At 46.5% G+C, this 26,009-nt stretch overlaps 1 protein-coding gene across 1 annotated transcript in view; it reads right to left on the bottom strand.

Annotated features, from left to right (window-relative positions):
- Positions 1 to 26,009, bottom strand: part of LOC120930806 (CD209 antigen-like protein C) — a 64,433-nt gene that overhangs the window by 22,995 nt on the left and 15,429 nt on the right. Inside the window, exons 6-10 of the mRNA XM_040341982.1 lie at positions 22,235 to 22,276; positions 17,030 to 17,071; positions 15,392 to 15,433; positions 6,309 to 6,457; positions 97 to 206 (exon numbers count right to left, since the gene is read on the bottom strand). Of these exons, the coding sequence (XP_040197916.1) occupies positions 97 to 206; positions 6,309 to 6,457; positions 15,392 to 15,433; positions 17,030 to 17,071; positions 22,235 to 22,276 (385 nt within the window). The remainder of the gene's footprint in view (positions 1 to 96; positions 207 to 6,308; positions 6,458 to 15,391; positions 15,434 to 17,029; positions 17,072 to 22,234; positions 22,277 to 26,009) is intronic.

The following is a 26,009-nucleotide window of genomic DNA, read 5'->3' on the forward strand; positions in this document are numbered from 1 at the left end:
GCTGTGATTCGTTACAGCACAAGCTGATTTTTTGGGAAGGGAGGGTGTCCCTGAATGGTAATTTGGAAATGTGGTCACCCTAGGGGATACACTCACCTGAACGTGAGAGGGGTCCCATCTACCCACAGCCAGCGATCGCTGTTCTTGGTGTCCCGCTGTAGTCCTATCCAGTATCTATCTCCTTCCATGAAGGGCAGCAAAGAATCCTAGATTAGGGATGAAAAATTAATTAGCAGAAATATAACACTGAAAGAAACATTGTCACAGTTTCACATTGGTAGGTTAAAGTAGAAGGAGCCCCCCCCCCACAAACATTTGTGAGGTCAGGCACTGATGTGGGCGAGAAGGCCTGGCTCAAAGTCTCTGATCTAATTCATCCCACAGGTGTTCAATCGGGTTAAGGTCAGGACTCTGTGCAGGTTAGTCAAGTTCCTCCACCCCAAACTGGATTCAGGGGGTCGGATTCAGATAGCCTTTATGCCGGCGTATCTATTGATACGCCGCATAAGTGCTACGAAGCGCCGGCGTATCTTCTTTCTGTATTCAGAAAGCTAGATACGCCAGAATTTCCCTAAGATCCGTACCGTCGTATCTAAGTTGCATATTTACGCTGGCCGCTAGGTGGCGCTTCCGTATATTTATGCGATGAATATGCAAATTATTAGATACGCCGATTCAGAAACGTACGTTTTTTTACGTTGTTTACGTTAGGCGTTTTCCGGCGTAAAGTTACCCCTGCTATATGAGGCGTATCCTATGTTAAGTATGGACGTCGTTCCCGCGTCGAGTTTTGAAAAGTTTACGTCGTTTGCGTAAGTCTTCGCGAAAAGGGCTGTACGTAAGTTACATTCACGTCTAAAGCATTGACGATTTGCGGCATAATTTCGAGCATGCGCACTGGGATTTTTTCACGAACGGCGCATGCGCCGTTCGTAAAAAATGTAAATTGCGCGGGGTCACCATTAATTTAAATTAAACACGCCCACATCATCCACATTTGAATTAGGCGGGCTTCTTTCTTCCTAACGGAACTTGCGCCCTATTTTCCGGCGGCGTAACATATCTGAGATACGTTACGCCCGCCAAAAGATACACCAATGTATCTGAATCCGGGCCAATGTCTTTATGGACCTTGCTTTGTGCACTGGTGTGCAGTCATGTTGGAACAGGAAGGAGCCGTCCCCAAACTGTTCCCACAAAGTTGGGAGCATGAAATTGTCCAAAATGTCTTGGTATGCCGACTCCTTAAATGTTCCCTTCCCTGGAACTAAGGGGCCAAGACCAACCCCTGAACAACAACCCCACACCTTAACCCCCCCTCCCCCCCCCCACCATAATCCCCCCTCCACCAAATGATTTGGACCAGTGCACAAAGCAAGGTCCATAAAGTCATGGATGAGCGTGTTTGGGGTGGAGGAACTTGACTGGCCTGACCTGAACCCAACGGGAACACCTTTGGGATGAATTAGAGCGGAGACTGTGAGCCAGGCCTTCTCATCCAACATCAGTGCCTGACCTCACAAATGCTCCTCTGGAAGAACGGTCAAACATTCCCATAGACACACTCCTAAACCTTGTGGACGTCCTTCCCAGAAGAGTTGAAGCTGGTATAGCTGCAAAGGGCGGGGCCAACTCAATATTGAACCCTACAGACTAAGACTGGGAAGCCATTAAAGTTCATCCCAATGTATGCAACAAAAAACAGGAAATCGCCCTGGAGACTTTAAATGAGGTGAATGCGGTTAGCCAACAATTGACAGGGTAAATGCAGTCTCAAAATGTATTAAAATTGTCATGCAAACATAAGCAACAAGAATCATGGCCAAGCCACTGAAATGATACATACAGTAAAAAATGTCATTACACGTATCGTGGTATAAAATGTAAATTACAAAGTAATTTGAAAAGGCATGAAAAATATGCGAAACGCGTTGGGCTACTTTTCATGCCTGTGTATTTTATACCACGATACGTGTAATGACATTTTTTACTGTATGTATCATTTCAGTGGCTTGGCCATGATTCTTGTTGCTTATGTTTGCATGACAATTTTAATACATTTTGAGACTGCATTTACCCTGTCAATTGTTGGCTAACCGCTAGGCATGTGCAAGAGGAAAAAATTTGTTTTGTTTTGTTTCATTTTAATTCGTTATTTAATTCGTTTCGTTAAGTTAGATTCGTTACATGTGTTAAATTCGTTTTCGGAATTCGTTCGTTTTCGACCGAATTTCCAAAAATCCGGTCGGATTCGAAAATATTTCAATCGGATTCTAAAACAAATTCTATTCGAATCGAATTCGAAAACAATTTGATTCGAAAACATATTCTATTGTATTTGATTACATTCTATGAAATTCCATTCTGTTCTTTACCATTCTTTGATTTTCATTCTATTGTTTTATTATTTTATATTCTATTTTATTGTATTCTTTTTTAGATCTATATTTTTTAGATTTTGATTCAAATTTGCTTTCAATTTTCATTCGAATTTGTTTTAGAATTCAAGTCGAATAGAATTTGTTTTAGAATTCAAGTCGAATAGAATTTGTTTTAGAATTCAAGTCGAATAGAATTTGTTTTAGAATTCAAGTCGAATAGAATTTGTTTTAGAATTCAAGTCGAATAGAATTTGTTTTAGAATTCAAGTCGAATAGAATTTGTTTTAGAATTCAAGTCGAATAGAATTTGTTTTCGAATCGAATTGTTTTTGAATTCAAGTCAAATAGAATTTGTTTTAGAATTCAAGTCGAATAGAATTTGTTTTAGAATTCAAGTCGAATAGAATTTGTTTTAGAATTCAAGTCGAATAGAATTTGTTTTCGAATCGAATTGTTTTTGAATTCAATTCGAATAGAATTTGTTTTAGAATTCAAGTCGAATAGAATTTGTTTTAGAATTCAAGTCGAATAGAATTTGTTTTCGAATCGAATTGTTTTTGAATTCAAGTCGAATAGAATTTGTTTTAGAATTCAAGTCGAATAGAATTTGTTTTCGAATTCGATCGAATTTCGTATGCGGGTTTTCGATTCGAAAACGTTCGTTCGGATTCGGTTAATTAGTTAATATTACAATTCGGGAGATCGTATGCATCCGATTGTCCGAATAATGAAAAATTTGTCCGAATTTCGATTCAGAACGAAACAAAATGCACATGCCTACTAACCGCATTCACCTCATTTAGACCCCATTCACACCTGAGCGTTTTGTAGCATAAAGCCTGAAGCTACAAAACACTGGAGGGGAAAAAATTCATTATTCTCTATGTTAATGGTTCACATCTCCACTCCAAAACGACTGAAGCCCAGGCTGTGTCCCAGGGTGTGCCCAGGCACAGGGGGTGTGCCTGGGCACACCCTAATCACTCCAAGTGCCAATGTATCATCCAATGTATCCAAGTGTGAGCCTCGAGGGGACCAGCCTGAGGGCATGATTGTGAGTAGCAGGCATACTGAACCCCCTTTTTTCTCTCTCTCTCTCACCCCTCCTCTCCGTGCTCACCCCCAACTCTCCACTCTTTCGTGCTCTCTCCTACACCCTCATCCCCTCTTTCTCTCAACCCCCTCCCCCTATCTCACTCTCACCCTCTCTATCAATCACCCCCTCTCTCTCTCACCCCCCTTCTCTTACCCCCTGTCTCTCTCTCACCTCCCTCTCTTCCTCACCTCCTCCTCCTCCTCTTCCCTATTATATATTTTTCTCATCCCCTCTCTCTCACCTACTCTCTCTCTCATCCTCCCTTCTCTTACCCCCTGTCTCTCTCTCACCTCCCTTTCTTCCTCACCTCCTCTTCCCTATTATATATTTCTCTCACCCCCTCTCTCTCACCCTCCCTTCTCTTACCCCCTGTCTCTCTCTCACCTCCCTCTCTTCCTCCCTCCTCCTCCTCTTCCCTATTATATATTTCTCTCATCCCCTCTCTCTCACCTCCTCTCTCTCTCACCCCCTTCTCTTACCCCCTGTCTCTCTCTCACCTCCCTTTCTTCCTCCTCCCCTTCCCTCTTATATATCTCTCTCATCCCTTCTCTCTCATCCTCCCTTCTCTTACCCCCTGTCTCTCTCTCAGTTCCCTCTCTTCCTCACTTCCTCCTCCCCTTCCCTCTTATATATCTCTCTCACCCCCTCTCTCTCTCACCCTCCCTTCTCTTACCCCCTGTCTCTCTCTCACCTCCCTCTCTTCCTCCCTCCTCGTCCTCTTCCCTATTATATATTTCTCTCATCCCCTCTCTCTCACCTCCTCTCTCTCTCACCCCCTTCTCTTACCCCCTGTCTCTCTCTCACCTCCCTCTCTTCCTCACTTCCTCCTCCCCTTCCCTCTTATATATCTCTCTCACCTCCTCTCTCTCTCACCCCCTTCTCTTACCCCCTGTCTCTCTCTCACCTCCTCCTCCCCTTCCCTCTTATATATTTCTCTCACCCCCTCTCTCTCATCCCCCTTCTCTTACCCCCTGTCTCTCTCTCACCTCCCTCTCTTCCTCACCTCCTCCTCCCTTTCCCTCTTATATATTTCTCTCATCCCCTCTCTCTCTCACCCCTCTCAATCTCACCCCTCCTTTATTTCTCAACCCCCCCCTTCCCTCTCTCTCTCACCCCCCTCTTTCCCCCTCTGATCGGCTCTGCCGTAAGATGAAAACATTTATTAAAATATAAAACAACATTTATTTAAAAGATTGTGTGTGCCTGTATACATGTGTGTATTATTGGTGCACACCCTAATGCAATGGGCTGCGCACACCTATGCTGAAGCCAAAATCTCCAAAACGCCTGAAGCTCAAACAAGTTCTGGGACTTTTTTTCAGGCAGATCTCTGCTTTTTACATTGGTGACCTTTTGACCTGTACAAAATCGTGGCAAAAACGCGGTAAAAAAACGTTGCAAAAATCACTGCAAAATCGCGGTAAAATTGCGTGACTTTCTGCCTGAAAATGCTATGCTCAGGTGTGAATGGGACCTTAAAGTCCCGGGGGGATTTCCTGTTTTTCGTTGTATAGTGTATACACAGGGCAAGGACCAGGGTGGGCAGGAGAGGAAGCTGCCCTGGGCACTGTGCTATCATGTAATATGGGGGGGTCCCTGTGAGGATATTGAGGGGAAGGGGAGTTTGGGGCACAGCAGGGGGGTAAGAATTGCTAGGAGAGGTGACTTAGGGAGATTTGCATTGGAAAGGGGGAAAGGGATTTGTGCTAGAAGGGGGGATTTGGTAGGGTTGTACTGGAAGGGGTATTATGGTAGAGGGGGTTTGCTTTTTTTTGTGGGGGGGGGGATTTGTGCTGGTAGCGATTGCTGAGAGGAATTTGTACTAGAAGGGGACATTTGAGAGGGGGGTGGTTTGTGCAAGGAGGGGGTTTTTGAAGTGGGGGGAAGAAGATATGTACTCATAGGGGATATTTGAATGGTAGAAGATTTGTGCTAGGAGGAGTGATAGTTTTTTTTTGGGGGGGGGGTGGGTACTTGTGTTTGGGGGATTTGGGGGATTGGGGGACAAATATATGTGCTGGGGGGGGGGGGGGGTTCAGCAAGGGGGCAGATTTGTACTGGGGGAATGTATGCTTATGGAGTAAGCATGCTGATTAGTGCTCAATTTTTTTTTGGGGGGGGGGATTTTTACTCACACATCTTGGGGAAGGGAGGGGGGGCGCAATTTCGCATATTTTCCCTGGGCTCTAGATGACCTCATATACATATATACTGCATTCAGCAAGCATGTGGGAATTCCAAGCATCAGCAACATGGAAGCTCACACAAGAGACACCCTCCTCACACAGAAAAACTTTGCAGAATCATTTGACAGGAAGTAAGGAGGTGATCTGATGCTTCCTCTCCACCTGTTTTAACCACTTCAGCCCCGGAAGAATTTACCCCCTTCCTGGCCAGAGCATTTTTTGCGATTCGGCACTGTGTCCCTTTAACTGACAATTGCGCGGTCGTGCAACGGGGCACCCAAACAAAACTGACGTTTTCCCCCACAAATAGAGCTTTCTTTTGGTGGTATTTGATCACCTCTGCGGTTTTTATTTTTTGCGCTAGAAACAAAAAAAAATGCAATATTCTTTACTTTTTGCTATAATAAATATCCCCAAAAATATTAAGGGGGAACAATTGGGAGGTCCTAAAAACACAGCTCAAACATGCATTGTTATTGCCCCCCAACTGCAAGTCACAGTGAATCATTTACTTTGCGGGTCCTTCAAATATGCAGAAAACAGGATAGAAAACTGCAGTTGTAATATGTGATTGTACCTACTCCGTGTTTGCAACCCATAAAGAGAACCTGTCAGAACCACCACATACAGAGCTCAGACAATTACCAATTCATCCTTGTCCTTCAGGATCAGAAGAACGCCGCCATGCTTAGGACATTCCTCCCGGCTCCTCTCCCAAGTTTCCTCAGTTTCATGGAAATAGTAGCATTTGGAGCCAATCGGTATCCAGCCTTTGGGGCAGCAGGAACTGTTTGCTAGGGGAAAAAAGGATATTTACAAATGGAATTTGTAAAAGCTTAAAGCCCAACTCTGAAGCCTCGTACACACGCTCGGTTTTCTCGGCAAGAACCAGCAAGAAAACAGCTGGCAGAGCTTTCTTGCCGAGTAAACCGAGCGTGTGTACGAGGCTTTCAGGTTTCTCATCTGGAAATCTGCCCAGAATCTTGACGAGAAAAATAGAGAACCTGCTCTCTATTTTCTGGTCGGGATTCTTGTCGGCCTGTTTCCCGATGAGAAACCCGAGAGTGTGTATACTTACCTGTCGCTGTGGAAACCCGTGCATGCTCGAAATGACTTTGACTCATGCGCGGTAGCTTCCACGGCATTGGTAGGGTGAAGCAAGATGGCGGCGACGGCATTGAATGTGATGAGCGCATGCTTGTCTTACTCGATGATATGAATGGAACGTCTTTGATAGTCTGGTCTCAAAAAGTTGCCGACACCCCTGATGAACAGAAAAAGTGGAGGATCCCCCAGGGTGGGGCTTTTTAGGCAACAGTAGTACAAGTAGTCATAGTAGATACAAAGGTAAGTAGTAGTTTAATAGTAACAAGAAGTATCAAACAATATATGATAAACATGTATAATACAAAAGTTTAAAAACAACACATTAATAGGGTGTGATTGGAAAAGAGTGATGAGTCCACGATATGAATACCGGGCCCAGTATTCATATCGTGGACTCATCACTCTTTTCCAATCACACCCTATTAATGTGTTGTTTTTAAACTTTTGTATTATACATGTTTATCATATATTGTTTGATACTTCTTGTTACTATTAAACTACTACTTACCTTTGTATCTACTATGACTACTTGTACTACTGTTGCCTAAAAAGCCCCACCCTGGGGGATCCTCCACTTTGTCTTACTCGATGACGTCACCGCGTTCATGCCTTTCAAAAGAACCGTGGTTCTTATGAAAGGTCTGTGTGTACACTCGGGCGGCAAGAGATTCCTGTCAAGAATCTCGTCAGGAAAAACAATGTTTTTTCCTGACAAGATTCTGGCACGTGTGTACAAGGCTTAAGATCTGAAACTTCTCCCTTGAAATGGGGAATAACTTTTACTAACCCAATCTTTCATTCTGTCTGAAAATGGCACTCCCCCATACTCTGGAGATGGACTCTCCTTTGGAGTCTTCATGTCTATTATAAGGGTATGGACTTTATATCAGCCTTGATGACATCACAGGACCTTAGACTACTAGAGAATGGGGGGGGGGGAGACATTGTGCGGAGCAGTCTAGCAACACAAAGGAGCTGAGGATCTATAGATCAATCCATTTTAAGTCTACTTTTTCATTCCCCCTGGACCGGGAAAGCCTAAGGCCGCGGACACACGGTCAGTCCATCCGATGAGGACGGTCCGAAGGACCGTTGTCATCAGTTAACCGATGAAGCTGACTCATGCGGGACAGGGTCAAGGGAGCTTGGCTTTTTTTTGCCACACCAGTGGCTACTGATCAATGATGCATGCACTGTCCTGTCACCATTTAAGGCCACAAGGATGGTGAGCAGTGACAGTGCATGCATCAGTGATACTGTCCCTGTTTGGTATATTTTCTCCACTGCAGGTGGCGCTCAACCGCAGCAACATTGCAGGGGGAGAGAAAGTCAAGAGGAATGCGTTTTTTTCCCCATAAAATCCACACCAGATCTGAAGGTGGTCGAGAATAGGTGAGGGTTGTTGCTTTTACAGATCTGGATGGCATTTTCTATTTGATATATTTAATAACCAAAAGTAATGGAAACATTTTATTTTTTTCCTTTATATGGTAAAAAAGAAAAGTCCAGTGTTAATTAAAAGAGAAGTTTGCGAATGCAAGTAAACAAACATTTATATTTACCAGGTGGATCCCACTCTGCTTCTAGAACCAAGAACTGAGCAATCAAATACTGCTGATTGTTCAGTTCTCAGTCTTAAAGCGGTAGTAAACCCTCATCTCCTCTCCTAACTATTTACATATTCTGAAAGACATTGTATTGCTACATCGATCGATCGCTACGTAATAAGTGACATTTATAGTCGTACCGTTTAAATCTTTGATTTTGTGCAGTCTCCTTGTTATAGTATGCCCGCGCCATTGTTGATAATATCTTCCGCATCTTATGCAGGGATAACTTCCGCCCACAGTTGATTACTCTTGCTGAAATCCCGCGTGTGTGCACTACAGCTATTATTCAAGCCTCCTCTTCGTTTCCGGTTACTATGGAAACGAAGAAAAGCTCTTCACAGAGAGTCACAAGGTAACCATGAGCCTCTGGGGGGAGGAAATGTCAGCCTATACTTTGCGTGATGTCGGGGCTGACGTCAACAGCAGGAAATGACGCAGCCCCGACATAAACAGAGATTTTGCCGGCAGCGTCTCGGTTTGCCGGATTTGGCGATCATACGGCGCATGTGCGGAACAACATCATCAGTCGGTATATCGGCGATATCAAGAAAAGGAAGCAGGTAGGACACAAAAAAAAAATGATCAATGATTTGGGGAGATTCAGATGCCTTGAGAAATATACAGTATAACATTTAGGTATACAACCACTTTAAGTGAGCAGAGAGAGGTGAGTGTCAGTCAGCTCTCTGCTCTGCCCCTACATTATTTACTGGAGCACCGGGTTGTGGAGAAGGCAGGAGTGACTGGCTCAGACTCCCAGTGGCTCGCTAAGATGGGATCTCTCCAGAGCCTAGAGTGGCTTAGTGACATCAGCCAACAGCAGATTTTAGCTGCTGTCAGCTGAAAACAGAATCATGTATGCAGGATCTCCTTCCACTACCTCCTCCTCCACAGAATTATGTATGCAGGATCTCCTTCCACTACCTCCTCCTCCACAGAATTATGTATGCAGAATCTCCTTCCACTACCTCCTCCTCCACAGAATTATGTATGCAGGATGTCCTTCCACTGCCTCCTCCTCCACAGAATTATGTATGCAGGATCTCCTTCCACTACCTCCTCCTCCACAGAATTATGTATGCAGGATCTCCTTCCACTACCTCCTCCTCCACAGAATTATGTATGCAGAATCTCCTTCCACTACCTCCTCCTCCACAGAATTATGTATGCAGGATGTCCTTCCACTGCCTCCTCCTCCACAGAATTATGTATGCAGGATCTCCTTCCACTACCTCCTCCTCCACAGAATTATGTATGCAGGATCTCCTTCCACTACCTCCTCCTCCACAGAATTATGTATTCAGGATCTCCTTCCACTACCTCCTCCTCCACAGAATTATGTATGCAGGATCTCCTTCTACTACCTCCTCCTCCACAGAATTATGTATGCAGAATCTCCTTCCACTACCTCCTCCTCCACAGAATTATGTATGGAGGATCTCCTTCCACTACCTCCTCCTCCACAGAATTATGTATGCAGGATCTCCTTCCACTACCTCCTCCACAGAATTATGTATGCAGGATCTCCTTCCACTACCTCCTTCTCCACATAATTATGTATGCAGGATCTCCTTCTACTACATCCTCCTCCACAGAATTATGTATACAGGATCTCCTTCCACTACCTCCTCCTCCACAGAATTATGTATGCAGAATCTCCTTCCACTACCTCCTCCTCCACAGAATTATGTATGCAGGATCTCCTTCCACTACCTCCTCCTCCACAGAATTATGTATGCAGAATCTCCTTCCACTACCTCCTCATCCACAGAATTATGTATGCAGGATGTCCTTCCACTACCTCCTCCTCCACAGAATTATGTATGCAGGATCTCCTTCCACTACCTCCTCCTACACAGAATTATGTATGCATAATCTCCTTCCACTACCTCCTCCTCCACGGAATTATGTATGCAGGATCTCCTTCCACTACCTCCTCCTCCACAGAATTATGTATGCAGGATCTCCTTCCACTACCTCCTCCTCCACAGAATTATGTATGCAGGATCTCCTTCCACTACCTCCTCCTCCACAGAATTATGTATGCAGGATCTCCTTCCACTACCTCCTCCTCCACAGAATTATGTATGCAGGATCTCCTTCCACTACCTCCTCCTCCACAGAATTATGTATGTAGGATCTCCTTCCACTACCTCCTACTCCACCTAATTATGTATGCAGGATCTCCTTCCACTACCTCCTCCTCCACAAAATTATGTATGCAGGATCTCCTTCCACTACCTCCTCCTCCTTCACAGAATTATGTATGCAGGATCTCCTTCCACTACCTCCTCCTCCACAGAATTATGTATGCAGGATCTCCTTCCACTACCTTCTCCTCCACAGAATTATGTATGCAGGATCTCCTTCCACTACCTCGTCCTCCACAGAATTATGTATGCAGGATCTCCTTCCACTACCTCCTCCTCCACAGAATAATATATGCAGGATCTCCTTCCACTACCTCCTCCTCCTCCTCCACAGAATTATGTATGCAGGATCTTCTTCCACTGCCTCCTCCTCCACAAAATTATGTATGCAGGATCTCCTTTCACTACCTCCTCCTCCACAGAATTATGTATGGAGGATCTCCTTCCACTACCTCCTCCTCCACAGAATTATGTATGCAGGATCTCCTTCCACTACCTCCTCCTCCACAGAATTATGTATGCAGGATCTCCTTCCACTACCTCCTCCTACACAGAATTATGTATGTATAATCTCCTTCCACTACCTCCTCCTCCACAGAATTATGTTGGCAGGATCTCCTTCCACTACCTCCTTCTCCACAGAATTATGTATGCAGGATCTCCTTCCACTACCTCCTCCTCCACAGAATTATGTATGCAGGATCTCCTTCCACTATCTCCTCCTCCACAGAATTATGTATGCAGGATCTCCTTCCACTACCTCCTCCTCCACAGAATTATATATGCAGGATCTCCTTCCACTACCTCCTCCTCCACATAATTATGTATGCAGGATCTCCTTCTACTACCCTCCTCCTCCACAGAATTATGTATGCAGGATCTCCTTCCACTACCTCCTCCTCCATAGAATTATGTATGCAGGATCTCCTTCCACTACCTCCTCCTCCACAGAATTATGTATGCAGGATCTCCTTCCACTACCTCCTCCTCCACAGAATTATGTATGCAGGGTCTCCTTCCACTACCTCCTCCTCCTCCACAGAATTATATATGCAGGATCTCCTTCCACTACCTCCTCCTCCACAGAATTATATATGCAGGATCTCCTTCCACTACCTCCTCCTCCACAGAATTATGTATGCAGGATCTCCTTCCACTACCTCCTCCTCCACAGAATTATGTATGCAGGATCTCCTTCCACTACCTCCTCCTCCACAGAATTATGTATGCAGGATCTCCTTCCACTACCTCCTCCTCCACAGAATTATGTATGCAGGATCTCTTTCCACTACCTCCTCCTCCACAGAATTATGTATGCAGGATCTCCTTCCACTACCTCCTCCTCCACAGAATTATGTATGCAGGATCTCCTTCCACTACCTCCTCCTCCACAGAATTATGTATGCAGGATCTCCTTCCACTACATCCTCCTCCACAGAATTATGTATGTAGGATCTCCTTCCACTACCTCCTCCTCCACAGAATTATGTATGCAGGATCTCCTTCCACTACCTCCTCCTCCACAGAATTATGTATGTAGGATCCAGTGGCGGCTGGTGGTCAAAATTTTAGGGGGGGCGCAAAACAGAACTGGCCCCCTGCACTTGCTCTCCCCCCCAAGGCAGGCTCTTGCACTACATAGTAGTTGGCAGATCTATAGGAAATTGCACAGACTGTATTGCATATAGTCTGATGAAAAAGGGGATTGGACAGCGTACGGTCAGCTTTAGGACAATACCAACTGCTTTTATATAGGAAAGAGGAGGGATAGCCACAATATACACAACCAGCAGGAAGGGGTGTGAAGGGATGGATGGACAGGTAGGGGAGTGAATAGATGGGTGGGAGAATGGGTGGGTGGATGATGAGGTGGATGGATAGGGTGGGTGGATGAAAGGGGTGGAATGGATGGGATGGGTGGATGAATGGGGTGGGGTGGGTGGATGAATGGGGTGGGGTGGGTGGATGAATGGGGTGGGTGGAATGGATGGGATGGATGGATGAATGGGGTGGGATGGGATGGGTGGATGAATGGGGTGGGGTGGGTGGAATGGATGGATGGGTGGGGTGAGTGGAATAGGATGGGTGGATGAATGGGGTGGAGTGGGGTGGGTGGGTGGATGAATGGGGTGGAATGGATGGGATGGGTGGGGTGGGTGGATGGATGGGATGGGTGGATGAATGGTGTGGGATGGATGGGATGGGTGGATGAATGGTGTGGGGTGGGGTGGATGAATGGGGTGGAATGGATGGGATGGGTGGGGTGGGTGGATGGATGGGATGGGTGGATGAATGGTGTGGGATGGATGGGATGGGTGGATGAATGGTGTGGGGTGGGGTGGATGAATGGGGTGGAATGGATGGGATGGGTGGATGAATTGGGTGGGGTGGGTGGATGAATGGGGTGGAATGGATGGGATGGGTGGATGAATGGTGTGGGGTGGGGTGGATGAATGGGGTGGAATGGATGGGATGGGTGGGGTGGGTGGATGGATGGGATGGGTGGATGAATGGTGTGGGATGGATGGGATGGGTGGATGAATGGTGTGGGGTGGGGTGGATGAATGGGGTGGAATGGATGGGATGGGTGGATGAATTGGGTGGGGTGGGTGGATGAATGGGGTGGAATGGATGGGATGGGTGGATGAATGGTGTGGGATGGATGGGATGGGTGGAATTGATGGATGGGTGGGGTGGATGAATGGGGTGGGTGGAATGGATGGGATGGGTGGGGTGGATGAATGGGGTGGGTGGATGAATGGGATGGATGGGTGGGGTGGATGGATGGGGTGGGGTGGATGGATGGATGAATGGATGGAATGGATATGATGGAGCAATGAAGGAGATATTTAATGATCAGGAGGAGAATGTAGATCTGCCTGATCCAGCACAGATCAGTGTACAGTGAAGGAAGCTTGTCTTCTCCTCCTCCTGTCTTCCCAGCACAATGTCACCATGCCATCCAGTTTGATCTGATCCCCCTGCCAAGGAGAACCTCTAATCTCTGCTCTCAGACTGGGAGCAAATTTAGCTGGATGAGAGGAGAGGACAGCCTGAACAACTATTCTAACATTATCCACTACGTCCCAGGCTGCCCCTCCCCCTACCTGCCACACATATAACACTAGCAGCCCCATCCAGATTACTGTCCCCAGGAAATGTGCTAAAAGCTTCTCAGCCCTTCACTGCACTCCCCCCCTTCTACCCCCCAGATCCACTACACAAAGTACACAGGAAACTGCTGCACGTCCTGAGAGCACAACTCTCTGCCTAATTACCTGCCAGCAGCTTCAGTGAGCTGTCCCGACCCCTGGCCGAATTCTCTCATGTTCAGACTAGCCAGGATGAGTCACACAGAAAACCGGAAGTGATTGGTTGGTCTGATAAAAGCACCGCCCTAAGTCCTATGGACCAGCCAATCACTAACCACCAACAGGACACATCCAGCACAGAGTGGTTGTGCGAGCGCGGAGCTTTGCGCTCCATGGACAGTATAAAAGCCAGCCGATAGATTTGCTTGCGGCTTGCCAAATCTCACGATTTCGATGACATCATGCTTCCCACAGCACCTCTGTGGCCGGCGCTCCGCCCCCCCCCCCACACACACACACACTTAAAGGGACATGTTATATTAAAAAAAAAAAAAATGTCATTTTTTTTTTTATTATTTTTTTTTTTCATTTTTTTTTTCTTTTGTTGATGAGTAGCTTTGGGGGGCGGCGCCCCCGCGCCCCCTATGGACGGGCCGCCACTGGTAGGATCTCCTTCCACTACCTCCTCCTCCACAGAATTATGTATGCAGGATCTCCTTCCATTACTTCCTCCTCCTCCACAGAATTATGTATGCAGGATCTCCTTCCACTACCTCTTCCTCCTCCACAGAATTATGTATGCAGGATCTCCTTCCACTACCTCCTCCTCCACAGAATTATGTATGGAGGATCTCCATCCACTACCTCCTCCTCCACAGAATTATGTATGCAGGATCTCCTCCCACTGCCTCCTCCTCCACAGAATTATGTATGCAGGATCTCCTCCCACTACCTCCTCCTCCACAGAATTATGTATGCAGGATCTCCTTCCACTACCTCCTCCTCCACAGAATTATGTATGCAGGATCTCCTTCCACTACCCTCCTCCACAGAATTATGTATGCAGGATCTCCTTCCACTACCTCCTCCTCCACAGAATTATGTATGGAGGATCTCCTTCCACTACCTCCTCCTCCACAGAATTATGTATGCAGGATCTCCTTCCACTACCTCCTCCTCCACAGAATTATGTATGCAGGATCTCCTTCCACTACCTCCTCCTCCACAGAATTATGTATGGAGGATCTCCTTCCACTACCTCCTCCTCCACAGAATTATGTATGCAGGATCTCCTTCCACTACCTCCTCCTCCACAGAATTATGTATGCAGGATCTCCTTCTACTACCTCCTCCTCCACAGAATTATGTATGCAGGATCTCCTTCCACTATCTCCTCCTCCACAGAATTATGTATACAGGATCTCCTTCCACTACCTCCTCCTCCTCCACAGAATTATGTATGCAGGATCTCCTTCCACTACCTCCTCCTCCACAGAATTATGTATACAGGATCTCCTTCCACTACCCTCCTCCTCCACAGAATTATGTATGCAGGATCTCCTTCTACTACCCTCCTCCACAGAATTATGTATGCAGGATGTTTTCCACTACCTCCTCCTCCACAGAATTATGTATGGAGGATCTCCTTCCACTACCTCCTCCTCCACAGAACTGCTTTCCGTACTTTCCACAAAACGTTCTTTCTATGTATTCAGGAAATATTATTATACAATTGAAATGATGAAAAAACTGAGGCATTAAATACTTACCTTTACTCTTCAGCTGTGAAATTGCATCTTCAATATTTTTATCTGAGAAGGAAAAACAATTCACAACAATTTATTTTCATCATGTTTGACGACTCACATGGGCAAATGTTTAGAACCCAACCTGAAGATATATAGCCAGATCCACGTAGGAGGGCGCAACGTTAGGCAGGCATAGCATATGGCATATACGCTACGCCGTCGTAAGTTATAGAGGCAAGTGCTGTATTCACAAAGCACTTGCCTCCTAAGTTACAGTGACGTAGCGTAAATAGGCCTGCGTAAGGGCACCTAATTCAAATGATGAACAGGGGGGCGTGTTTTATGTCAATGACTAGTGACCCGACGTGATTGACGTTTTTAACGAACGGTGCATGCGCCGTTCGTGGACATATCCCAGTGTGCATTGCTCCAAAGTACGCCGCAAAGACGTATTGGTTTCGACGTGAACGTAAATTTCGTCCAGCCCCATTCACGGACGACTTACGCAAACAACGTAAAAATTTCAAAATTCAACGCGGGAACGACGGCCATACTTAACATTGGCTAGGCCAGCTATTTGTTCGTCTAATTATACGCCGGAAAAAGCCTTACGTAAACGATGTAAAAAATGCGCAGGACGCACGTACGTTTCTGAATCGGCATATCTAGCTTATTTGCATATTCTACGCCAAACTCAATGGAAGCGCCACCTAGCGGCCAGCGTAAATATGCACCCTAAGATACGACGGCATAGGAGACTTACGCCGCTCGTATCTTAGCCTAATTTAAGCGTATCTGGTTTCCAGAATACGCTTAAATTTACGACGGTGTAGATTCAGAGTTACGACGGCGTATCTACTGATACGCCGGCGTAACTGTCTCTGAATCTACCTAATAGTCAGCTGATTGGACAAAAGTGTTTTGAATATTGGTCAACTTAAAGCGGGGGTTCACCCCCCAAAAAAATGTTTAACATTACATTCAGGCGAGTTATGATAATGACATTAGGCTGTTTTTTTTTTAAATCCTTGCCGTACATACCGTTTTATATATATATATATATATATATATATATATATATATGTTCACCGCAGCTTCCGTGTATAATCTGCGGGACTGGGCGCTCCTAATTGATTGACAGGCTTCCGACCGGCACATACAGCACGTCACGAGTTGCCAAAAGAAGCCGAACGTCAGTGTGCAGGCGCCGTATAGAGCCGACTCGCAGTCCGGCTTCTTTCTGCAACTCGTGACGCGCTGTATGCGCCGGTCGGAAGCATGTCAATCAATTAGGAACGCCCAGTCCCGCAGATTATACCTGGAAGCCGCGGTGAACATATATATATATATATATATATATATATAAAACGGTATGTATGGCAAGGATTTAAAAAAAAAACAGCCTAATGTCATTATCACAACTCGCCTGAATGTAATGTTAAAAAAATTTTTTTGGGTGAACCCCCGCTTTAACTGGGGATATTGTACCATCCTCCTCCTCCATAGAATTATGTATACAGGATCTCATTCCACTACAATCCTCCTCCACCACCACTGAGTTACATTTCTTGTACTTTACACAAAATTTCACTACTATGTATTCAGGAAATCTTATTATACAACTGAATTGATGAAAAAACTGAGGCATTAAATACTTACTATCACGCTTCAGCTGTGAAATTGCATCTTCAAGATTTTTATCTGAGAAGGAAAAACAATTCACAACAATTAATTTTCTTGATGTTTGAGGACCCACATAAGCAAATGTTTAGAAATCAACCTAAAGATATATAGCCGGATACGGGTAGAGCGGCGTATTGTTAGGCGGGCGTAGCACAGCTCATATGCGCTACGCCGACGTAATTTAGAGAGGCAAGTGCAGTATTCATAAAGCACTTGCTCCGTAAGTTGCGGCGGCGTAGCGTAAATCGTCCGGCGTAAGCCCGCGTAATTCAACTATGGAAGAGGTGGGCATGTTTTATTAAAATGAGCCATGACCCCATGCAAATGAAGCGCCGATCGTACGGCGCATGCACTCGCATGCTTAGTATCACATCGAATTCACTCCCTAAGATACGCCGGCTCAATGCCTGTGACGTGAATGTAACCTACGCACATCCCCATTCACGTACAACTTACGTAAACGACGTAAAAAGACTTGCTTGTTCCGACGTCCATACTTAACATTGGCTGCGCCATCTTTTTGGTGGTTTTTCTTTACGCCTGAAAAACGTCTTACGTAAACGGCGTAGCTTACTGCGATGGGCGTACGTACGTACGTTCGTGAATAGGTGTATCTTGCTGATTTACATATTCTAGGCGTAAATCAACGTACACGCCCCTAGCGGCCAGTGTAAATAGGCAGCTAAGATACGGCGGCATAGGAGACTTACGCCGGTCGTATCTTAGCAACTGAGAAGCGTATCTCATTTTGAGAATACACTTAAAGATACGGTGGCGCGGATTCTGACTTACGACGGCGTATCTACTGATAAGTAGTAAGTCTTTCTGAATCCGGCTAATAGTCACCAGATTGTATAAAACTGTTTTGATTATTGCCCATATTAACTGCAGATATTGTACATTCCTCCTCCATAGAATCATGTATGCAGGATCTCCTTCCACTACCTCCTCCTCCACAGAATTATATATGCAGGATCTCCTTCCACTACCTCCTCCTCCACAGAATTATGTATGCAGGATCTCCTTCCACTACCTCCTCCTCCACAGAATTATGTATGCAGGATCTCCTTCCACTACCTCCTACTCCACAGAATTATGTATGCAGGATATCCTTCCTCTACCTCCTCCTCCACAGAATTATGTATGCAGGATCTCCTTCCACTACCTCCTCCTCCACAGAATTATGTATGCAGGATCTCCTTCCACTACCTCCTCCTCCACAGAATTATGTATGCAGGATCTCCTTCCACTACCTCCTCCTCCACAGAATTATGTATGCAGGATCTCCTTCCACTACCTCCTCCTCCACAGAATTATGTATGCAGGATCTCCTTCCACTACCTCCTCCTCTACATAATTATGTATGCGGGATCTCCTTCCACTGCCTCCTCCTCCACACAATTATGTATGCAGGATCTCCTTTCACTACCTCCTCCTCCACAGAATTATGTATGCAGGATCTCCTTCCACTACCTCCTCCTCCACATAATTATGTATGGAGGATCTCCTTCCACTACCTCCTCCTCCACAGAATTATGTATGCAGGATCTCCTTCCACTACCTCCTCCTCCACAGAATTATGTAAGCAGAATCTCCTTCTACTACCTCCTCCTCCACAGAATTATGTATGCAGGATCTCCTTCCACTACCCTCCTCCACAGAATTATGTATGCAGGATCTCCTTCCACTACCTCCTCCTCCACAGAATTATGTATGCAGGATCTCCTTCCACTACCTCCTCCTCCACAGAATTATGTATGCAGGATCTCCTTCCACTACCTCCTCCTCCACAGAATTATGTATGCAGGATCTCCTTCCACTACCTCCTCCTCCACAGAATTATGTATGCAGGATCTCCTTCCACTACCTCCTCCTCCACAGAATTATGTATGCAGGATCTCCTTCCACTACCTCCTCCTCCTCCTTCACAGAACTATGTATGCAGGATCTCCTTCCACTGCCTCCTCCTCCACACAATTATGTATGCAGGATCTCCTTCCACTACCCTCCTCCTCCACAGAATTATGTATGCAGGATCTCCTTCCACTATCTCCTCCTCCACAGAATTATGTATGCAGGATCTCCTTCCACTACCTTCTCCTCCACAGAATTATGTATGGAGGATCTCCTTCCACTACTTCCTCCTCCACAGAATTATGTATGCAGGATCTCCTTCCACTACCTCCTCCTCCACAGAATTATGTAAGCAGAATCTCCTTCTACTACCTCCTCCTCCACAGAATTATGTATGCAGGATCTTCTTCCACTACCCTCCTCCACAGAATTATGTATGCAGGATCTCCTTCCACTACCTCCTCCTCCACAGAATTATGTATGCAGGATCTCCTTCCACTACCTCCTCCTCCACAGAATTATGTATTCAGGATCTCCTTCCACTACCTCCTCCTCCACAGAATTATGTATGCAGGATCTCCTTCCACTACCTCCTCCTCCACAGATTTATGTATGCAGGATTTTCTTCCACTACAACCATCCTCCACCACTGAGTTATATTTCCTATACTTTTTACAAAATATCACTTCTATGTGTAGTGGCCTGCTACTTTCTGGCCAGCAATGCTTTAAATTTAGGGGGTAGTCTGAGAGTTAGTTGACTCAGACTGTATGTTTTTTTCACTAAATTTGGGCCTCTGTGAGTGACCATATTGTTGTCTGGGGTGTCGTTATCACTCCAGGCCAAGGGTGGCAGCAGTCAGGTCAAGGTGTTTTGGGTGTTCCCCTTCAGCAGCCAATCAGAGGGAGTTGATTGTCCCGTTGTGCATGCTGGGGAGGAGTACTTAAGGGACAGATGTCATTAGCTCAGGGTTGTCGTCACCGATCCTGGCCTGTCGTCTCATCACCCCCATTTGTGTCCCTCCTGGCCAGGGGTGCGTGTTCAAGTGTTCTTGGTTTCGGGGTTGTGATCTACTAAGTAGGCCCTGTAGTCAGACTGGGTCTACATTTGCAGAGTGGTCCTGTGCTGTCTGTCCTGGAGGGAGGAAGCCACTCGATGAAGAACCTGTCTTGGAGAGCACCGAGCACGAGGCTGGTATCTCAGGAGAGGCCTTGAACTTCATCGAAGGACGCACCATTACTGAGAGGCTGATTGATGGTCATCTGTCAGTTCTGAGTTCACAAGAATTTATTCAAGAGAGATCCGGCTGCTTAATCCTGTGCTGAGAGGATTCTGGACCGAATATATCTCCATCTTTGGGAAGGTCTGTGGCAGAGACTTTACTAAAGTTTCTGTGTGACATTCTGGCTGCTAGGCTAGTGATAGAGGCCTATCCAGGTCACAATACCCACTCTGGCTCGAGCGGTGACGAAAGCTACGTTGCTGGAAGCAGGAGTGTTTCCGAACAAAAGTTATACACCTGAACCTATTACCTATTACAGGGCCGATCCTAGGCAGGGTGTACAGGGTGCATTGCACCCAGGCGCTTGCAGAGGTGGGGGCGCCAAAGTGTCAGAATTCTCCCCTCCCTCCTCCTCTCCTTGTTTGTGTCTGTCCAGAACTGATGTGTGAGCAAAAGGGCAGCCCGTCCAGCCTGGCAGTGCTCGGGGGAGGGGCCGCTCCTCTTCCTGACATAAGGGTTCTAGTGGCTGCTGAGTGCTGATGTGCAGGAATGAAGTCTTGGATCCCACACTCCACCAACTCCAGTTGGAATGCCTCCCCCTCCCATCTTTATCTCGGGCGACATAGAGAGATGACAGAGGTGAGTCACAGTGTTCAGCGTGCTGTGTGCTAGGGATGGCAGTATCCCTTTACACGTGCTCTGGGCTGCCCCTGTTCTAGATTTTTTATAGCATGATAGATTGCATAGGATACACAGTCCCTGCCCATTCCTGCGCCTAGTCTATCTAGAGATGTGATGTATAATGAGATGTACCAAGAGCCCTTTCCCACTGACTGTGCTGGGGCATCAGTGGTAAAGCGCTGCTAGTTTTAGCAGCGCTTTACTGTCATTTTAGAGGTACATTTAACCCCCAATAGCGGCCAAATAAAGGGTTCAAAGGCACCAGTGCCGAAGCGCTTTGCAGGCACTACTTATTGATTTCAATGGGCAGGGGCGCTTTAGGAGCGGTGTAACGCTAAAGCGCCTGAAAAATGCCTCCATGTATGTCCTGTCTAATGGACCATCTCCTGTACTATGTCTGCAGTTTCTGATCATCTCCTGTACTATGTATGCAGTCTATGATCATCTCCTGTACTATGTCTGCAGTCTCTGATCATCTCCTGTACTATGTCTGCAGTCTCTGATCGTCTCCTGTACTATGTCTGCAGTCTCTGATCATCTCCTGTACTATGTCTGCAGTCTCTGATCGTCTCCTGTACTATGTCTGCGGTCTCTGATCATCTCCTGTACTATGTATGCAGTCTCTGATCATCTCCTGTACTATGTCTGCAGTCTCTGATCGTCTCCTGTACTATGTCTGCGGTCTCTAATCATTTCCTGTATTATGTATGCAGTCTCTGACCATCTCCTGTACTATGTCTGCAGTCTCTGATCGTCTCCTGTACTATGTCTGCGGTCTCTGATCATCTCATGTATTATGTATGTAGTCTCTGATCATGTCCTGTACCATGTCTGCAGTCTCTGACCATCTCCTGTATCATGTCTGTAGTATGTCTGGGGGCTCTAACAGACTCTTTAACAGAAGCCCTCTCTGTGTCCATCAGAGAGGCCCCCCCTCCAGGTCCCAATAAAGTCCTCTGCTTCTCTTCCTGTATTTAGTTTATTGTAAAGAGATCATGTAAGGATACCAGGGTAATGAAGACTTTGTGGGGGAGCATCTCTGTGGTTAAGTCATTGCCATAGAAACATTTGTAAAGGGGAGGAGTTAGTAAAATGACGACGCCCATGTGGGGGCGCCAGAAATATTTCTGCACCCAGGTGCCTGTGACCCTAGGATCGGCCCTGACCTATTACCCTTCCACCTCTTCAACTACTACTTGTATTCTTTTACCACGTTGGGTAAATAAAACAAAGAAAAAGAAGTCTAAGCGTGGACATTGAAGTTTTTCTCAACTCTCATCTGATACCCTAGACGGCGAGGAAATAGAGGTAACATGCCACCCTAATCAAACCAGCAGCTCCTTCGGGGGTAGTGATACATATGTATTCAGGAAATCTTATTATACAATTGAATTGATGAAAAGACAGAGGCAATAAATACTTACTATTACTTTTCAGCTGTGAAATTGCATCTTCAGTATTTTTATCTGAAAAGGAAAAACAGTTCTCAATAATTAATTTTCTGGATGTTTGAGGACCCACACAAGCAAATGTTTAGAAATCAACCTAAAGCCTAAAGCAACCAAAAACTCTTATAAACAGTATGGGAAAGTGTTAACCCGATTATTGTTAAACCGGCCTTGCCTACACACAATTGTAAAAAAAAAATGCTCTAGCAAAGCGCGGTGACATACAACACGTACGACGGCACTATAAAGGGGAAGTTCCGTTCGGATGGCGCCACCCTTGGGGCTGCTTTTGCTGATTTTGTGTTAGTAAAAGTTTGGTGAGAGACGATTCGTGCTTTTCAGTCTGTTACAGAGTGATGAATGTGCTATCTCCCTTACGAACGCTAGTTTTACCAGAACGAGCGCTCCCGTCTCATAACTTGCTTCTGAGCATGCGCAGATTTTTCTTTTCGTTAAAGCCTACACACGACCGTTTTTTACAACGTTAAAAACAACGTGAAAATTTAGAGCATGTTCTAAATTTTTAATGCCCATTTTTTACATCTAGAAAAATGCTCTAAAGCCCACACACGATCGTTTTTAATGACATTAAAAAAACGTAATTTTTTACATCCCGAAAAACGGTCATGTGTACGCGGCATTACTCCCAGAATTTCTTTAAGTATTAAATTGGGCGATGGAAGAGGGAAAGTTGCCTACCTCAATGACTGAAGCTACAATAATAGTATTGCACAAGGAAGGGAAGGACCCATTAGAGACTACATCATATCGACCTATTTCCCTTCTTTGTGCAGACGCTAAAATATTGGCTAAAATAATGGCGGGTAGGTTAAACAAAATTGTTTCGAGACTTGTACACCAGGATCAAACTGGATTCATTCCAAGTAGATCAACTAGCATGAATATTAGGAGGGTATTTCTTAATTTACAAATGCCAACAGAGAACAGGGGCACAAGACCAGTAATGTCCTTAGATGTGGTTAAAGCTTTTGATAGCTTGGAATGGGGATAAGTTTGTCATGTCCTAGAAGTTTTTGGGTTTGGCCCTAAATTTATTAGGTGGATTCAAATATTGTATAATGGCCCTAGCGCAAGAATCAGAGTCAATAATGACTATTCAGTCAAGGTTCAGTTAGAGAGAGGCACGAGGCAGGGGTGCCCATTGTCACCCCTGCTTTTTGCCCTATGAATGGAACTGTTGGCTACTGCAATAAGAACAGATACAAAAATGGAGGGATTTGTGAGGCCGACCGGGGAGGAGAGAATCGCTCTACAGTATATGCGGACGATGTTCTCCTCTTTCTCTGTGACACAGATCACTCCATTAGGCAGGCAATAACCTTCTTTAGAGAATTTGGAAGACTCTCAGGATTGGGTATAAATTGGGAGAAATCAGCATTAATGCCGGTAGACACAATGAGTATCCAAGCCTTAGCAGAAATCCCACAACTGGAGATAGTGGGGACAATTAAATATTTAGGAATATACATAACAAGTGACCTTAATAAATATATAGGGCCAAATTCTCAAAAGAGATACGCAGACTTAACTGCTGTTCAGCCTGCGTATCCCTGTGCCTAACTTTGGAAACGATTCTCAAAAGGCTTTTTCCAAAGTTAGGCAGAAAATCTGACATGTGTAAGACACTTACACGGTCAGATTTTAGGATGCAGTACCGCATCCGCCACTGGGGGCATTTCTCATTGAAATGCAGCTTTGCGTATGCAAATGAGGACTTAAGCAGATTTTCAAAGCATTTCAGCACTTTGATTTCTGCCTAAGTTCCGAATTTGCCGGCGCAAAACTACGGCTGGTTTTATAATGTGGAAAGTTAGCCAAACCTTGTAAAGGCCCATTCCAGCGACGGCATTTGGTATGCATTCCTGAGGGAGAACTCCACGGCAATTTTTAAATTCAAAACCGGCATGGGTTCCCCCCCAGGAGCATACCAGGCCCTTAGGTCTGGTATGGGTTGTAAGGAGACCCCCCTCCGCCGAAAATTGACGTAGGGGGTCCCCCTACAATCCATACCAGACCCGTATCCAAAGCACGCTACCCGGCCGGTCAGGAATGGGAGTGGGGACGAGCGAGCGTCCCCCCCTCCTGAGCCGTGCCAGGCCGCATGCCCTCAACATGGGGGGGTTGGGTGCTCTGGGGCAGGGGGGCGCACTGCGGGCCCCCCCACCCCAGAGCACCCTGTCCCCATGTTGATGAGGACAGGACCTCTTCCCGACAACCCTTGCCATTGGTTGTCGGGGTCTGCGGGAGGGGACTTATCGGAATCTGGGAGTCCCCTTTAATAAGGGGGCCCCCAGATACCGGCCCCCCACCCTAAGTGAATGGATATGGGGTACATCGTACCCCTATCCATTCACCTGGAGGCAAAAAGTAAAATTTAGTAAACACACAACACAAGGCTTTTTAAAATAATTTATTATTCTGCTCCGGATGCCCCCCCTGTCTTCGTTATTAGCTCAATTAGCAGGGGGGGCTTCTTCTTCCACTCTCCGGGGGTCTTCCGCTCTCCGGGGGTCTTCCGCTCTCCGGGGGTCTTCTCCGCTCTCCGGGGGGGGGCTTCTCCGGACTCCGGGGGGCTTCTTCCATCTTCTCCCCTCTTCCGCTGTTGACTCGGCGAACCCCGGTTCTTCTGCAGCTCTCCGGTGCCTTCTTCTTCAGCGCTGGCTGCCTGCTATGTTTGTGTGTTAGCTCGATTTCAAACAGGCAGCCGGCGCGGTCTTCTGTGGCATCAGGGTCTTCTGGTCTTCTCCCCTCTTCCGATGTTGCCTCGTCGCCTGTTGTCGCTGTAATGATGGAAGCGCGCCTTGCATCACATTTATATAGGCATCACCGTCCCATCATGCTCCGGTAGGTACCCATGTGGTGGGTGCACGTGGGTAGGCACCCACCACATGGGTACCTACCGGAGCATGATGGGACGGTGATGCCTATATAAATGTGATGCAAGGCGCGCTTCCATCATTACAGCGACAACAGGCGACGAGGCAACATCGGAAGAGGGGAGAAGACCAGAAGACCCTGACGCCACAGAAGACCGCGCCGGCTGCCTGTTTGAAATCGAGCTAACACACAAACATAGCAGGCAGCCAGCGCTGAAGAAGAAGGCACCGGAGAGCTGCAGAAGAACCGGGGTTCGCCGAGTCAACAGCGGAAGAGGGGAGAAGATGGAAGAAGCCCCCCGGAGTCCGGAGAAGCCCCCCCCCGGAGAGCGGAGAAGACCCCCGGAGAGCGGAAGACCCCCGGAGAGCGGAAGACCCCCGGAGAGTGGAAGAAGAAGCCCCCCCTGCTAATTGAGCTAATAACGAAGACAGGGGGGGCATCCGGAGCAGAATAATAAATTATTTTAAAAAGCCTTGTGTTGTGTGTTTACTAAATTTTACTTTTTGCCTCCAGGTGAATGGATAGGGGTACGATGTACCCCATATCCATTCACTTAGGGTGGGGGGCCGGTATCTGGGGGCCCCCTTATTAAAGGGGACTCCCAGATTCCGATAAGTCCCCTCCCGCAGACCCCGACAACCAATGGCAAGGGTTGTCGGGAAGAGGTCCTGTCCTCATCAACATGGGGACAGGGTGCTCTGGGGTGGGGGGGCCCGCAGTGCGCCCCCCTGCCCCAGAGCACCCAACCCCCCCATGTTGAGGGCATGCGGCCTGGCACGGCTCAGGAGGGGGGGGACGCTCGCTTGTCCCCACTCCCATTCCTGACCGGCCGGGTAGCGTGCTTTGGATACGG

This window comes from Rana temporaria, chromosome 3 (assembly GCF_905171775.1).
Source record: "Rana temporaria chromosome 3, aRanTem1.1, whole genome shotgun sequence".
Classification (NCBI taxonomy): domain Eukaryota; kingdom Metazoa; phylum Chordata; class Amphibia; order Anura; family Ranidae; genus Rana; species Rana temporaria.